Source organism: Garra rufa, chromosome 10 (genome assembly GCF_049309525.1).
Source record: "Garra rufa chromosome 10, GarRuf1.0, whole genome shotgun sequence".
Classification (NCBI taxonomy): Eukaryota; Metazoa; Chordata; class Actinopteri; order Cypriniformes; family Cyprinidae; genus Garra; species Garra rufa.
This window is the reverse complement of record NC_133370.1, coordinates 1411671-1428593: the sequence shown is the minus strand read 5'-3', so window position 1 is coordinate 1428593 and position 16923 is coordinate 1411671. Positions and strand designations below refer to the sequence as shown.

Here is a 16923-nt window from a genome sequence, read left to right as displayed (position 1 = left end):
GGAAGGAGTTAAAAAAAAAACTGGAAAACAAGCTCACTTTACAATACAGGTGTTGGTCATATAATTAGAATATCTTCAAAAAGTTGATTTATTTCACTAATTCCATTCAAGAAGTGAAACTTGTATAATGTATACATTCATTCCACACAGACTGATATATTTCAAGTGTTTATTTCTTTTCACTTTGAAACATGTTAGCAACTAGCTAACCATATGCTAGAAACATGCTAGCAACTTGCTAATCATGCTAGAAACTAGCATTGTATGCTAAATGTGTTACATGCATGTATTTATTTGTTTACAGATTAAATGTATTTTAATGGCTGTAATAAAAACAAAAAGTAAAAACCAAAGTCACATAAAAACAAAACAAAGGTTTACACTAAGTTGGATTTATTTTAGCCGTTTATCAATATTGTGAATGCCATAGAAGTGATTTGTCAGGAGAGTTTGAGGAAACGGGAAATGCACACGGTCCAAAAAGGACAGGTTAATATCTCAGAATCATGTAGAAACAAATGACAAAAGTATAATGTCAATCCAAGAATTTTTTTTTTTTATTGCATTGAAGCAGATCATAGAAACAACTAACTGCCACAAAGTTTGAAGTGCAATTTCAAAGTTCAGGTTTATAAAATACACGTTTTTGGGGAAAGTGCTGGTGAAAGTCAGATCTTAAAACACACACATAAAACACCAAAAAACTCCAACATTTAGTGCAATTTAAAACAACTTCAAAAGCCTCACAGTTACATAAATAGGTCATAAATACAGTAATCTTTAAGTGCAGTACCTCACAGTGAATTCAGTAACAGCTCCTCTCTTTTTTTTTTTAAATATTTAAAAAATAAATAACCCAATTTTCTTCATAGCTAGACATGTTTTATGTATTATTTGCCATGTTTTAAATAAATCACGTTTAAGACGTTTGGACACAATAAATATATATTAAAATCACTTTAAACTAAAATATCTTTGGCCATCACTGTTTGCTGGAATGTTTCATCAAAATGTTCCCTAAAACACTTTGTCCCTGGCATGTAAACATTGTAAAGGAATAACTGACGTCTATGATGTCTGCAGCGAGCGTCTAGCGGTCTGCGTTTGTGCGATCACTGACAGGGGTTTAGTGTTTTGTTGTTTCGGAGCTCCATGCGGGACACCACGGTGGAGACCAGTTTCTCCATCTGCTTTGCTCTCAGCTCGCCCGTCTGCAGGACCTCCTCGTGATTGGCTTTCTTCTCGCTGTCGTAGTCCATCACCGCCTGATTGGTGATCAGAGACAGAGCCAAGACCTTCATCCCGCAGTGACGCGCCACGATCACCTCGTGAACCGTGCTCATGCCTCAAAACACACACGCAGATCGTATAAATGCACTTGATTTATTATAACATTCAAAGGCTCAACACAGAATAGGCTGTTTTTGGCACTGAATGATCATTAATATTATACATGCCCTTCATGCTCCAGGAGGAGTTGTAGAATAATGGGAACTCTTTTAATGAAAAGACCTATATAAACAAACATTCTCAGTTTTTCTAGAATAGCGTGCACTGATAAATCATTCAGAATTATGGAAGCCTCTAAGTAAAAATAAAAAGGGTAATTGCAAATTTTTAATCTCACAATTCAGATTTTTTTCCCCGCAACAGCGTCATATAAACTCGTAATTCTCACTTTTTTCCTTATTTTTTTAAATATATTTTTATGTAGCTTTAACTAGTTTTAGCTTTTCATTTTAAAATTTCAATTTAAAATTTTAATTTCTATTTATAATATATTTCAGCGTAATTTTAGTTACCAATATTGCTTTCATCTACATTTTTTACTTTTTTTTCTTAGAATTGCATCACATAAACTCACAATTCTACCTTTTTTTCCTCAGAATTGTTAAATATAACCTTGCAATAGCGAGTTATAAATCCCATTTATTAGGTGAAAAAAAGAATTGTGAGTTTATATCTCGCAATTCTGACGTTTTCCCCATAACTGCGTCATATAAACGCATAATTCTGACTTTTTTTCTCAGAATTTGTACATTTTTTTTTATATATTTCTATGTAGCTTTAACTAGTTTTAGCTTTTCATTTTAAAATTTCAATTTAAAATTTTCATTTCTATTTATAATATATTTCAGCATAATTTTAGTTACCAATATTGTTTTCATCTTCCTTTTTATTTCAGCTTGAACATCTACATTTTTGACTTTTTTTCTTAGAATTGCATCACATAAACTCACAATTCTACCTTTTTTTCCTCAGAATTGTTAAATATAACCTTGCAATAGCGAGTTATAAAGCCCATTTATTAGGTGAAAAAAAGAATTGTGAGTTTATATCTCGCAATTCTGACTTTTTCCCCATAACTGCGTCATATAAACGCATAATTCTGACTTTTTTTCTCAGAATTTGTACATTATTTTTTTATATATTTCTATGTAGCTTTAACTAGTTTAAGCTTTTCATTTAAAAATTTCAATTTAAAATATTCACTTCTATTTAAAATAAATTTTAGCGTAATTTTAGTTACCAATGTTGTTTTCATCTTCCTTTTTATTTCAGCTTGAACATCTACATTTTTGACTTTTTTTTCTTAGAATTGCATCACATAAACTCACAATTCTACCTTTTTTTCCTCAGAATTGTTAGATATAAACTTGCAATAGCGAGTTATAAAGCCCATTTATTAAGTGAAAAAAATAATTGAGTTTATATCTCGCAATTCTGACGTTTTCCCCGCAACAGCGTCATATAAACTCGTAATTCTCACTTTTTTCCTTATTTTTTTTAAATATATTTTTATGTAGCTTTAACTAGTTTTAGCTTTTCATTTTAAAATTTCAATTTAAAATTTTCATTTCTATTTATAATATATTTCAGCGTAATTTTAGTTACCAATATTGTTTTCAGCTTCCTTTTTATTTCAGCTTCAACATCTACATTTTTGACTTTTTTTCTTAGAATTGCATCACATAAACTCACAATTCTACCTTTTTTTCCTCATAATTGTTAGATATAAACTTGCAATAGCGAGTTATAAAGCCCATTTATTAGGTGAAAAAAAGAATTGTGAGTTTATATCTCGCAATTCTGACTTTTTCCCCATAACTGCGTCATATAAACGCATAATTCTGACTTTTTTTCTCAGAATTTGTACATTATTTTTTTATATATTTCTATGTAGCTTTAACTAGTTTTAGCTTTTCATTTTAAAATTTCAATTTAAAATTTTCATTTCTATTTATAATATATTTCAGCATAATTTTAGTTACCAATATTGTTTTCATCTTCCTTTTTATTTCAGCTTGAACATCTACATTTTTGACTTTTTTTCTTAGAATTGCATCACATAAACTCACAATTCTACCTTTTTTTCCTCAGAATTGTTAAATATAACCTTGCAATAGCGAGTTATAAAGCCCATTTATTAGGTGAAAAAAAGAATTGTGAGTTTATATCTCGCAATTCTGACGTTTTCCCCATAACGCATAATTCTGACTTTTTTTCTCAGAATTTGTACATTATTTTTTTTATATATTTCTATGTAGCTTTAACTAGTTTTATCTTTACATTTTTTTTAATCATAGCTTTTTATTTATTTTAGTACTTAACTTTGCTACCAGGTCAGTATTTAAAATTTAAGTTTTATTTTTATTTATAATTTATCTCAGCCTAATTTCAGTTACCAATACTGTTTTTAGATAACAAAAACTGTTTTTTTAATTATTTATATAGCTTTAATTCGTTTTCATTTCAGCTTTAACGTCTAAATTTTTGACTTTTTTTCTTAGAATTGCATCACATAAACTCGCAATTCTACCTTTTTTTCCTCAGAATTGTGAGATATAAACTTGCAATAGCGAGTTATAAAGCCCATTTCTGAGGAAAAAAAAAAGAATTGTGAGTTTATATCTCACAATTCTGACTTTTTTTCACAGAACTGTAAGATATAAACTCACAATTGCAAGTTATAAAGTCCAGTTCTATAGTTTATAGTTTAGATCTCACAATTCGGACTTTTTCCCAGTAACTGCATCATATAAACTCGCAATTCTACCTTTTTTTCTCAGAATTGTGAGATATAAACTTGCAATTGTGAGTTATAAAGATAGAATTGCAGGTTCTAAACTCACAATTGCAAGAAATAAAGTCAGAATTGCAAGATAGAAACTTGCAATATTGAGTTATGAAAGCCCATTTCTGAGGAGAAAAAATAATTGCTTATAAACTCACAATTCCAAGTTATAAAGTCCAGTTCTATAGTTTATATTTTATATCTCACAATTCTGACTTCATTTCTCAGAATTGCAAGTTTATATCCTACAATTCAAACTTAAGTCGCAATTGTAAGTTTATATCTCACAATTCTGAGAAAAAAAGTCATAATTGTGAGATAACAGGTTCTTTACAGAATAGATTGAAATCACATGCTGACATTTTTTTTTACTCACCCACAGCGTCGGCTCCGAGGAAGTGCAGCATTTTGCATTCGGCGATGGTTTCGAAGGACGGGCCGCCCAACACGCTGTACACGCCTTCCTGCATGAACACTGAGTAATCCAGCTCCGCCGCCACCGCATGAGTCAGCTGCTGCAGATCACGGTCATACGCATCTGACATACATGGGAAACGTGTGCCGAACCTGACAGAAACAGAACACGAGGAAAATCGACTTTAACACTATGTCAATAACAACAACAACAAAGCATTTAAAGTGGGACTACAGCTGTTGATTCCTCAAAATCAGTGTATTATTTGAGCATTTTTGTCATTTTTGTCTGGTGCTTGTTTAATATTTTTTAATATATTTTTTTATATAGCTTTAATTAATTTCCAGTTTAGTTTCAACATCTTAAATTTTAGGGGCTTCAAGCGCATAGTACTGAAACCCTATTGTAATTATTAGAATGGTCACGGATCAGCAATCTCCAAGTAAAACTGATGGTGCAGACCAAACCGTAAGTCGTAAAGACTTGAAACTTGGAGGGATGGTAGTACCAAGTGTCTTGTCTCATTGGAATCCTTGGCTCACACCAGACAAAACGCATGCAGATTTAATCGTGGCTAAATTTTGGGGTATTTTGGATTTTTTGCAAAACCTACTTTTGCAAGCTAGTCCTAGGTTTTTTATCCAATCAGAACCAAACCAGCGCAGAAAGATTCTCTAGAGAGTGAATATGAATAATTATTTAAAAAAAGGTTGAGCATTTGACTCATTGTCGCAAAGGGATGCCAAAACTTTTGAAAGGGGCACTTTTAGTAAAATGCTTAAAACTCCTGAACAGAATGAGATATCTTTGCCAAACTCAGAACACTGATGTAAGAGCTCAATCAGGGGAAATAAATAACAGAGCTTGGCCATTTGGTGGGGCTATACCTACACAAGCATTTGTACTATCAACATAAAAATCACTGCAGTCTTGGTTCAAAGTGTCTATAAGGATCTCAAAAAACATGGCCGCCATCGGTCGACGAAGTTTGAGCACCTATTAGACATGGATAACGGAGGCCGATTGGAATGAAACTTGGTGTGCTTGTTCGACTCATGGCCTCAAAACACTGTGAGAAATTTGAAAGAAATCATCCACTGGTGGGGGACGATATCCACTTTTCAATGGCATAAAGGATTATACGTTGCATGCTTTTTCACACATTAGTACAATATTCCTATCATACATAGAACTATAATAAAACTAAATACAGACAACTTTGCCTCTAGAACCACTGCTGTCAATAAAATCGTTTGCTAAATTATTGAGAAGATGCAAAAAAACTACTTTTGCGAACTCTGGAAAAAATTTCAGTACAATTGTTTGGACTTTCTAGGTCAATATTTAACAAAGCATTTTGAAGTGTACCATTTGGGAAGCTATAATGGTGTCGTTTAGAAAAGGGGCCTGTCCGAATGTACCCAAAACCCTATAAAGCTTAAAAGAAAACGAAAAACTTCACAAAACCTGCTGAGCACATGCAACATGATTGTAAACAAGTATGCAAAGGAAATCGGACCGCAGCTGGCACTATAACAGTCACATTTATTACAAAACATAATATTTTTATGGTATTTGCAAATAAATGTTTGCTACATAACGTCTTTTTTCATACGTGTTTAAATGCCTTAAAGTGCTTGAACCCCGCTGCTTGCAGCTACACTCTTAAAAATAAAGGTGCTTTAAAAGGTTCTTCACAGCGATGCCATAGAAGAACCATTTTTGTTTCCACAAAGAACCATTCAGTCAAAACCATCTCTTTCGTATCTTTTTATAATCTGAAGAACCTTCTTTCGCCACAAAGAACCTTTTGTAAAACAGAAAGGTTCTTCAGATGTTAAAGGTTCTTTATGGAACCATTTAGATAAAAAAAAAAGTTCTTCTATGGCATTGTGAAGCACCTTTATTTTTAAGAGTGTACAGTATATTTATGTTTTTTTGTCATTTGGTTGTTCAAGTAGCATTTATATTTTATTATAAGCATTATTTTAATTATTATAGTTTTAACTTACAATTATTACAGTGCTCAAGTCATGTAGTAACTTTGTCATGTGTTTTTGAATTTTTAGTAGTCTGGAATCAAATCATCTCACCTCTCATCGTTTGCTCCCACTAGCGGGTTGTTTCCAGCGAATCCAGGAAAATTGATGTGGTCCTTTATGACCATGATGTCGCCCACTTGAAAGTCCTGGTTGAGTCCGCCGGCGGCGTTGGTCAGGATGACCGTCTCCACTCCCATCAGCTTAAACACACGGATCGGCATGGTGATCTGCAAGAACATCACAAACTAAATCTGACGCACATTTCATCTAAAAATTTACAGGAATTTATAATGCAATGTATTATAATTAGGACTTTTTGCACTATGATATAGAGCTGTAACTCTGTGAACATTTCACATGTGTCAAGTTTGCTTTGTATTAACAAAAGCATTGTAAAAACGCCACTGATATTTACATTCAGCAAATATTGATAAGACAAGAGCAGCAGCTGTTTGACAACAGTTCCTCCTCAGCTGAATGTTCTCAGAATGTTCTGTCAATATTATGAACAATCGCTCTTCCAGGAAATATTTGTTCAATGTTCACTGGTCTTCAACAATGTTCTCAGACATTAGCATTTATACATTATTCATTGAAGGTTCTTCTGTAAATGTTTCAGTTGAATGTTGGTCTAATGTTTTTTAATTGTGAAAGAATGTTTAAAAGTAACATACCCATAATGATACAAAATGATACAATTGTTGAAAAATGATACAATGTAACATTCCATTTATGTTTTATAGAATGTTTGAATCTGGGCTATTATAATGAACTAAATCTAAAAACTAAATTGTTACTTGAGATTAAAAATCAAGGGGAATATGAAAAATGTAAACTTATTAAATTTTCAGCTTGTTTTAAAAGGTAAAATTTCTAGCTTAATGTTTAACTTGATGTTTTAAAACAACTAAAACTAAAATAAAAATGACTGAAAATTATATGTTACAAAAATACTTTTAAAACCAAAATAAAAATAACTTAAATATAAAAAGTCTTAAATCAGCAACATTTGTAATTTTCTTTTAGTTTAACTTGATGTTCTAAAATAATTAAAACTGAAATAAAAATGTATGAAAACCATACAGACATATTAAAAATACTAAAAACAAAATGATGAAATTATAAAAAATAAAAATACTAAAAAATAACTAATTAAAAAAAAATAACATTTCCATAATGATACAAAATTATCCATTTGTTGCAAAATAAAACAATGTAACATTCCATTTATGTTTTTTTTAGAATGTTTGAATGTGGGCTATTATAATGAACTAAAACTAAATCTAAAAACATAAAGTTTTGTTACTTGAAATTAAATATAAAAGGCAATATGAAAAATGTAAACTTTAATTTCAGCTATAGGCTCCATGGTAATATTTCTAGTTTGATGAACTTCATGTTTTAAAACAACTAAAACTGAAATAAAAATGACTGAAAACCAAATAGATATATTAAAAAAATCTAAAAACCAAAATAAAAATGAGTAAAATATAAAAAAAAACTTAATTCAGCAACATTTCAAATTTTCTTAAAGTTTAACTTGATGTTCTAAAATAACTAAAACAAATGAATGAAAACTATATAGACATAAAAAAAATACTAAAACAAAATGATGAAATATTTAAAAATAAAAATAAATACAAAAAAAAACCTAATAAAAAAGAACATTTCCATAATGATACAAAATGATACAGTTGTTTCAAACTAAATCTAAATAAAAAAGTTTTGTTACTTGAAATTAAAAATAAAAGGAAATATGAAAAATGTAAACTTCTTTCATTTCAGCTAGTTGCCATTGTAAAATAAATAGTATGATGTAGTTTAACTTGATGTTTTGAAAACAACTAAAACTAAAACTGAAATAAAAATGACTGAAAATTTAATAGATATACATAAAAAAATACTAATAAAACCAAAATAAAAATAGGTAAAATAAAAATAAATCCTAATTCAGCAACATTTCTAATTTTCTTTTAGTTTAATTTGAGGTTCTAAAATAAGTAAAACTGAAACAAAAATGAATAAAAATTATATAGACATTTAAAAAAAAACTAAAAATTATGAAATAATTAATAACTAATAAAAAATAACAACGATACAAAATGATACAGTTGTTGCAAAGTGATACAATGTAACATTCCATTTATGTTTTCTAGAACATTTCTATAATGAAAAATACTAAAAGAAAAGTTATAAATAAATTATTTAAAAAAAAAATTAAAAAAAATAACTAAATTACTAAAACATTAACTAAAAATTAAATAATAATAAAAAAATATTATTATTTTATTTATAATAATTATATATAAACTAAAATTACTAAAACAATAAAATATAAAAAATAAAATAAAAAATCTGAATTAACGTTTACATAACTTAATGAGAACATTGGATAAACAGTGAAACATATTTTGTTAGTGTGTTAATCACCTTCTGAATGGGGTATCCCTCATACAGATGAAACCTGCCCTGCATGCAAACACACGGCTTTCCTTTAAGCGTGCCGAACACCAGCTTTCCAGCGTGACCGTGAACTACAGAAAACACGGTTAGAACGAGCAGGAGGCAGTTTAGAGACCATTACAGCACGTCAAAGCATTACAGCACATGGTCTGAACTCACCGGTGCTCTGAGGGAAGTTGGGGATGTCGCTGTAGTTGATCACCAGCTGCTCTTTCAGCATTTCTGCCAGTCCACCCAGACCAGAGCCGCACACGATCCCCACCAGAGGACGCACTGGAGCCTGAGCCAGCAGCCAATCAGCTGTGGCCTTACACTCCTCATAACTGTACCTGGAGGAGAGAAAGACTCATGAGATTAATAGTGAGATAAATGTTTATTTAATCTCATTTAGTATCATTAGATTTACTGGAGAAGCAAAATGTGTATGATAATAAGTTTATTAAAGTTAAATAAAACTAAAAACATAAATTCCATGACTTGAAATAAAATAAACATTAACTTCAATAAAACATAGAAAAATTAAACTTGTTTTATTTCAACAAGCTGCCAAAGCAAAATTTCTCATTTTCATTTAGTTTAACTAAAATAGCTTAAAAACAAAAATAAAAAATACTATATAGACATCTAAAAAATTTATAAAAATAACAGAAACACACACAAATTTTACTAAAATTAATGCAATTAATGATGACCATTAGATTTACTTAAAAAAAAAACAACGAAATGTGTAAGATAATAAGGCTTCTGGATCTGGGTTAATATACTTAACTAAAAATAAAAACATAAAAATTAATACTTTAACTAAAATAAAAATTAACCAAATAAAATATAAAAATGTAAACTTATTTTATTTTAAACTGAACAAACTAAATTTTCATTTAGTTGAACTGAAATAACTTAAAAACATAAATAAAAAAATACTATATACATATCTAAAAAATTAATAAAAATAACAAAACAAATCTACAAATTTTACTAAAATTAATGCAATTAATGCTGATCATTAGATTTACTTGAAAAAACAAAATGTGTAAGATTAAAAGGTTTCTGCATCAGGGTTAATACAGTTAACTAAAATATAAAAACACAATATTTTAAATAAAATAAACATTAACCAAATAAAATATAAAAACTTTATTTTATTTCAAACCACACAAACAAAATGTTAATTTAGTTAAAATAACTAAAAACATTTAAATAATAATTACTACATAGACATCCAAAAAAAAAAAATAAAAAATAACAGAAACACAAAATATTTCTACAAATTTTATCAAAATTAATTAAATTAATGATGATCATTAGATTTATTAAAAAATAAAATGTGTAAGATAATAAGGCTTGCATTAGGGTTAATATAGTTCAGTAAAAAAAAAACATAAAAAAAAATAAACATTACCAAATAAAAAATAAAAATGTAAACTTATTTTAAACTGAACAAACTCAATTTTCATTTAGTGGAACTAAAATAACAAAAAAAAGTAAATAAAAATTACTATATAGACATCTAAAAAAAATAAAAATAACAGAAACACACACAAAAAATTCTACACATTTTACTAAACTTTATTTAATTAATGATGGTCATTAGATTTACTTAAACTAAATGTGTATGATAATAAGGCTCCTGATTCAGGGTTAATATACTTAACTAAAAATAAAAACATAAAAAAATAATACTTTAAATAAAATAATCATTAACTAAATAAAATATAAAAAACTTTAACTTATTTTATTTAAAAAAAAAAAATCTACAAATTTTACTAAAATTTATTTAATTAATGATTTACTTAAAAAAAAAAAACTAAATATTTAAGATAATAAGGCTTCTGGATCCAGGTTAATATACTTTACTAAAAATAAAAACAAAAAAAAATACTTTAAATAAAATAAACATTAACCAAATAAATTTTAGATTAAACTTATTTTATTTTAAACTGAACAAACTAAATTTCGATTAAGTTGAACTAAAATGACTTTAAAAATAATAAAAATAACAGAAACAATCCACATTTATTTATTTTTTTAACAAATTTTACTAAAATTAATTTAATTAATTATGATCATTAGATTTATTTTAAAAAAAGGTTTCTGCATTAGGGTTAGTATAGTTAACTGCTATTAAAAATATAAAAAAATACTTTAAATAAAATAATCATTAATTAAAATAAAATATACAAAACTTAAACTTTATTTCAAATCAAACAAACTATTATTTTATATAAAATATTCACAAAAACTAGCATTACATTGACACTAAATAACTTTTTTCTGGATAAAGTTTAGAATAATTTAAACCCACTGACAAATTATTATTTTTTTTTAGTTTAAGCTTCACCAAACAGTGTTTGACCCTCAAACAAAAACAGTGCTGTTTTTAAATCAACCTACGAATGTTTGTAACCTTATACGGACTCAGTGTTTAAAAGAGAAAAGTATTTCTGACTAAAACTATCTCCGTCTAAATGAAGCATGAGAGTTTGTGCTGGAGTCATTCTGTCTGCCTTCTTTCCCATGTAATGTTTTCATAACAACAAATCATGTGTTCAGCCTGTCTTTATCATCTGAGCTCAGTGTGATCAAATCAAAACACTGGGGAACACACAATCATGGCAGGATTAGTCTGATTCGTGCACAAATGACTCCTGTGAGCAGTTCTGGTAATGAAAGACTTGAATGATTCACACAGGAAACTCATTTAAAGCTGTCACTGAATCAACTTCTGATATGACTCACTTCACAGCTAACGATTCTTGGTTGAGAACCTTATTTTATGGCTGCAAAAACTAAAAGAACGTTGCTAGAATTTTGTCATTGGTTTGCTCCGCAAAAAAAAAAACAAAAGGAGACCATTAATGTTCTGTGTTTGCTGGGTTACTGAATAGAAAGCATCCCATCTAACAAAACAATTATGTTCTAAGAACATTACATTGTTGCAAAAACGTCTCTGAAAGGTCTCTGAAAGGTCACAATGTTACAAAACATTTTGTTTTGGTATAAGAATGTGAATGGAACATTCCATTGTATCATTTTGCGAACATTCTAAAATTTGTTACTTTTGAATGTACTCTGGATGTTCTGAAACTAGTGGTTTTTTTATACATTGAAAATAAAATACACTGAAAGTCTTGCAGAAAGAATACCCTTGCAAAAAAGTACTGTGGCAGTAGCACAGTATCAGACAATACATCAAAAATACAACAGAATTATAACTGTATGATGTCAAAAAATATTAATTTGGTGCATAAATATATAAGTAATATTCAGCAAATAATTATTTTATGTAAGGGTTAAAGACTTTAAGATGTCCAGGTCAGAAGAAATTTACAAAAGTGATTTTATGTCCATAGAAAGCACATTAAATGTAAGTAAAGTGTCTATTTTTAAGGTTTCAAATACGGTTTTGGAGAATAAATTTGAAAAATAAAATTTGGTTAAAATAATGTTACATTGTCGTTCAGTGTGACACAATATTTATATGAAAATTCAAACAACATGCTTATTCATATTCAAATGTAGTATAAAAGTATAAGGGAACACATTATATTTTATTGTGTTGTAAGTAAGTAAAACAATTTTTACTGACAAATGGGCAAAACCTAGGATAGTGGCACATTTTAAAATGTAGAATTACAACTAATTAGTCTTTTAAAATGTCAAGATTATTACACTGAATGACATTTTAGTGGGTGTCTTCTGTAAATGAAGGGAAAAATGTATGATATTTATTTTTTGCTCAGAGAAACTAAAACAAAAATGCAATTAAATTAATCAGAAAAACAACAATTTAAAGCAGTATCGCACTTATTGTTTTTATACTTAAGCCCTTTTTCATCTTTGACCCATAAATACTATGTTTAATATTTTGAAATATTTTGTTTAATTAATAATTTTTTTTAATTTTTGCATCATAAACTTGTAAAAATTGTAACAAAAATTGTAAAAATTTCTTTTCAATTTATTGACATTATTTTCATAATAAATAAATATAATTTTTTTTATATTAAAAAATAGACAAACATCAAATAAAACGTTTTTAGAAGAAACATTTCCACGAACAATGTATACAAAGCTTAAGAACATTATTAATAGATAACTCTGAACAAACCGTATAGAGGAACATTTGTTCATAACTTTAAGAGAACGTTGCCAGAACGTTCATTTACATAAAATGAATTTTGTTTTGATTTTTGATGATTGTTACACTGAATGACATTTTAGTGGGTGTCTTCTGTAAATGAGGGGAAAAATGTATGGTGTTTATTTTTTTGCTCAGAAAAACTAAAACAAAAATGCAATTAAAATATTTTTGGGGAAAAACAACAACAATTTAAAACAGTATTACACTGTTTTACGCTTTAACCCTTTTTCGTCTTTGACCCATAAATATATTTTCAAATATTTTGTTCAATTAATAAATATTTTTATTTTGCGTCATAAAATTGCTAAAATGTTTTTTATTAATTTATTGACATTTTTATTTTCATATATATATATATATATATATATATATATATATATATATATATATATATATATATATATATATATATATGATGTTTTAGAAGAAAAATTTCCACGAACAATGTATACAAAGCTTAAGAACATTCTTAATAGATAACTTTACTAGAGGAACATTTGTTCATAACTTTTTTTAAACATTTTTCAATGTTTGTGAAAAAACAATGTAATCGCTGACAGATACATCTTTGAAAACAAAGTTATAACATACTGAGAATATTTCTTAAAAGCACACATGCTCTTCTCCCATCATCATCATCATCATCAAGTGTCTGATCGCAGTGATACGTGCGGGAGCCCACGCGAAGCGCGCGCCCGGGTTTTCCCAGCATCACACAATACACGTGCACGTGCATCTCAACACGCGGGATTACATCTTACTACTTTTTATCATTTAAGGTTTTATATCATGTATTATATCTAACTGTCTCAAATGTTCAGGTCCTCCTATGTGAGCTTTATTGATGTGAAAGCCTCATCGTAATGTGGCACATGAATGTCAGATATGAATATAAGTTTCATCACTTTCTAAAGTTATATTTGCGTTAACTGTTAAACCCACAAAAATAACTGTGCAGACAGAAAAGATTAAAATAAATTATTTCTGATGTAACAACTACACAGATGACGTCACAGTCCATATGCGCGCGACACATAATGTGCCATTTATAATGTGATCCGCATTAAAGTATTTACTTCCTATAATGAGATGTTGGAAACTCACCCTGAAGTTGAATCAGGAAACATCTCGACGGGTTTCTGAGTTTCAGATACTGAAGAATGAAATAAAGTCGCGCGTCTCCGGTTAAATGCGCTCTTGTATGTCTGTAGTTTTCCGCTAAACTCGTTTCTCCGGCTGAGAATGTGAATGTGTGTGGGAATGAGAGAATGACCTTATAAAACGCGTTTCCTCCTCCATCTCAGTCATGAGGCGCGCTCTCATTGGCTGCGCGCGCGGGTGTGTGTCTCCGGAGGACGCGCGTTTCCTTTGTGACGTCATCCGCCGCACCTCCGAGACAAACGGACCAGCCACAAATGTAAAAAAAAAGTGCATGTTTAATTCATTTATTTTCATTTTAAACTAACTATTCGCGTTTATAAATGCAAGATAATGAATACAAAATACAAAACAACTTTATGATTTTGTTTTATGATTGACTGTAGTAGAGACTCTATGAAGGCTTTAAAAGATTGAGCTATTTATTTCAATAATAATACAATAAATGTAAGTGAAGTGTCTGCTTTTAAGGTTTCTGGAGAATAAATGTCAAAATTTGTTTGAAATAATTTTAGATTGTCATTTAGCGTAAAACAATATTTATGTAAAAAAAACAAAAAAAAACATGCTTATTCTGACTTAAAATAGGCTATATAAAGGAATAAGGGAGAATATTCAATTTTATTGTGTTTAAAATGAGTAAATATTTTTTACTGACAAATGGGCAAATTTAGAAAATGTAGAATTACAACTAATTAGTAATTGGGGGGAAATTAATTCGTCTTTTAATATTTTAACATGACATTCTAATGGGTGTCTTCTGTAAAATTAGCGACAAATGTATGATATTTATTTTTTGCTCAGGAAAGCAAAAACAAAAATGCCATTAAATTAAACAAAAAACTTTTTTATATTTTTTGGGGAAACAACAATAATTTAAAGCAGTATTACATTTATTGTTTTTATGCTTAATCCCTTCTTCGTCTTTGGCCCATGTACATAATTGCATAATAATAATAATAATAATAATAATAATAATAAAAAGGAACAGCCATATTTACCATAAATAAATACTCTTTGTAAAATTTTAAAATATTTAGTTCAATTAATATACATTTTCTTTGCGTCATACATTAAAATGTAAAAAAAAAAAATATATAATGATCAAATTATTGACATTTTTTATTTTCATAATAAATAAATAATTATTTATTATATACAAAAATAGGTGAACAACAGATAAAACGTTTTTAGAAGAAAATTAATTCATCTTTTAATATTTTAATATGACATTTTAATGGGTGTCTTCTGTAAATTAGGGACAAATGTATGATAGTTATTTTTTGCTCAGGAAAACAGAAACAAAAATGCTACGAAATTAAACAATTAAAAAAATTTTTTTTTTGAAAAACAACAACAATTTAAAGCAATATTACACATTTTTTTTTATCCTTAAACCCTTTTTCATCTTTGGCCCATGTACATAATTGCATAATAATAATAATAAAAAGGAGCAGCCACATTTAATTCATTTACTTGCATTTGACCAAATTTCACATTCATAAATATAAGTTAACTAATAAAAAATCCCAACTTAATGATTTTGTTTTATGATTGACTGTAGTAGAGACTCTGAATAAGAAACCTTTAAAGACTTTAAAAGATTGAGCTATTTATTTATTTGATATTTTTATATATTTTTTATATTTATATTTTTATATAGGTGTACAAACTTATTTATCCGAGTATTTATTTTTGTTTGCATTTGGGTCCAAGACGTTAAGATGTCCACATCAAAATAAATTTACAACAGAAATGCATAATCCATAATTGCATAATAATAATAAAAAGAAGCAGCCACATTTAATTCATTTATTTGCATTTTGACCAAATTTCACATTTATAAATACAAGTTTACTAATTAAAAACCCCAACTTTATGATTTGGTAGTCTGTAGTAGAGACTCTGAATAAGAAACCTATAAAGCTCAAGCTATATTTATATTTATATTTATATATTTGTATATTTTTATTTTTATGTAAGTGTACAAACCTGTTTATCTTAGTATTTATTTTTGTAGTTGCTTTTCTATTTTTTTGTTTTATTGTATAGTGTTCAGTATTTGCATTTGAAAAAATGTGCATGTTCAGTATAGGCAGTATTGCAACACAAATAAATAAAATAAATTATTTATCTATCAGATTACATGTTTCCTGTAATATTAAAAAAAATACTTTGGAATGTGTACCAAAATTTACTATGTACATTACCAGTCGTTTTTCTACATTTTTGAATATAAGATTTTAAATGTTTTTTTTTAAGTCTCTTCTGCTCACCAAGCATGCATTTATTTGATCTAAAGTACAGTAAAAACAGTAAAATTTTGAAGTTATTTTTACCATTTAAAATAGCTGTTTTCTATGTGAATATTTGTTAAAATTAAATTTATTCATGTGATACAAACCTGAATTTTCAGCATCATTACTCCAGTCTTCAGTGTCACATGATTCTTCAGAAATCATTCTAATATGCTGATTCACTGTTCAACAAACATTTATTATTATTATTATTTTGAAAACAGCTGAGAGGATTTTTTTCAGATTTATTTAATGAATCGAAATGGTTTTATTTCAACTAGCTGCCAAAGCAACTTCTCATTTTCATTTAGTTTAACTGAAATAAAATATAA

General features: G+C 28.1%; 1 protein-coding gene across 1 annotated transcript; it reads right to left on the bottom strand.

Moving 5' to 3' along the window:
- Window positions 1–530: 530 nt before the first annotated feature.
- On the bottom strand, window positions 531–14446 carry LOC141344187 (purine nucleoside phosphorylase-like). The gene is made up of 6 exons (XM_073848981.1): window positions 14241–14446; window positions 9155–9324; window positions 8963–9066; window positions 6584–6759; window positions 4452–4642; window positions 531–1345 (listed from the first exon to the last, which is right to left on the bottom strand). Exons 1-6 carry the CDS (start codon window positions 14261–14263, stop codon window positions 1113–1115), a joined length of 897 nt encoding a protein of 298 aa, XP_073705082.1. The 5' UTR covers window positions 14264–14446; the 3' UTR covers window positions 531–1112.
- Window positions 14447–16923: the final 2477 nt, after the last annotated feature.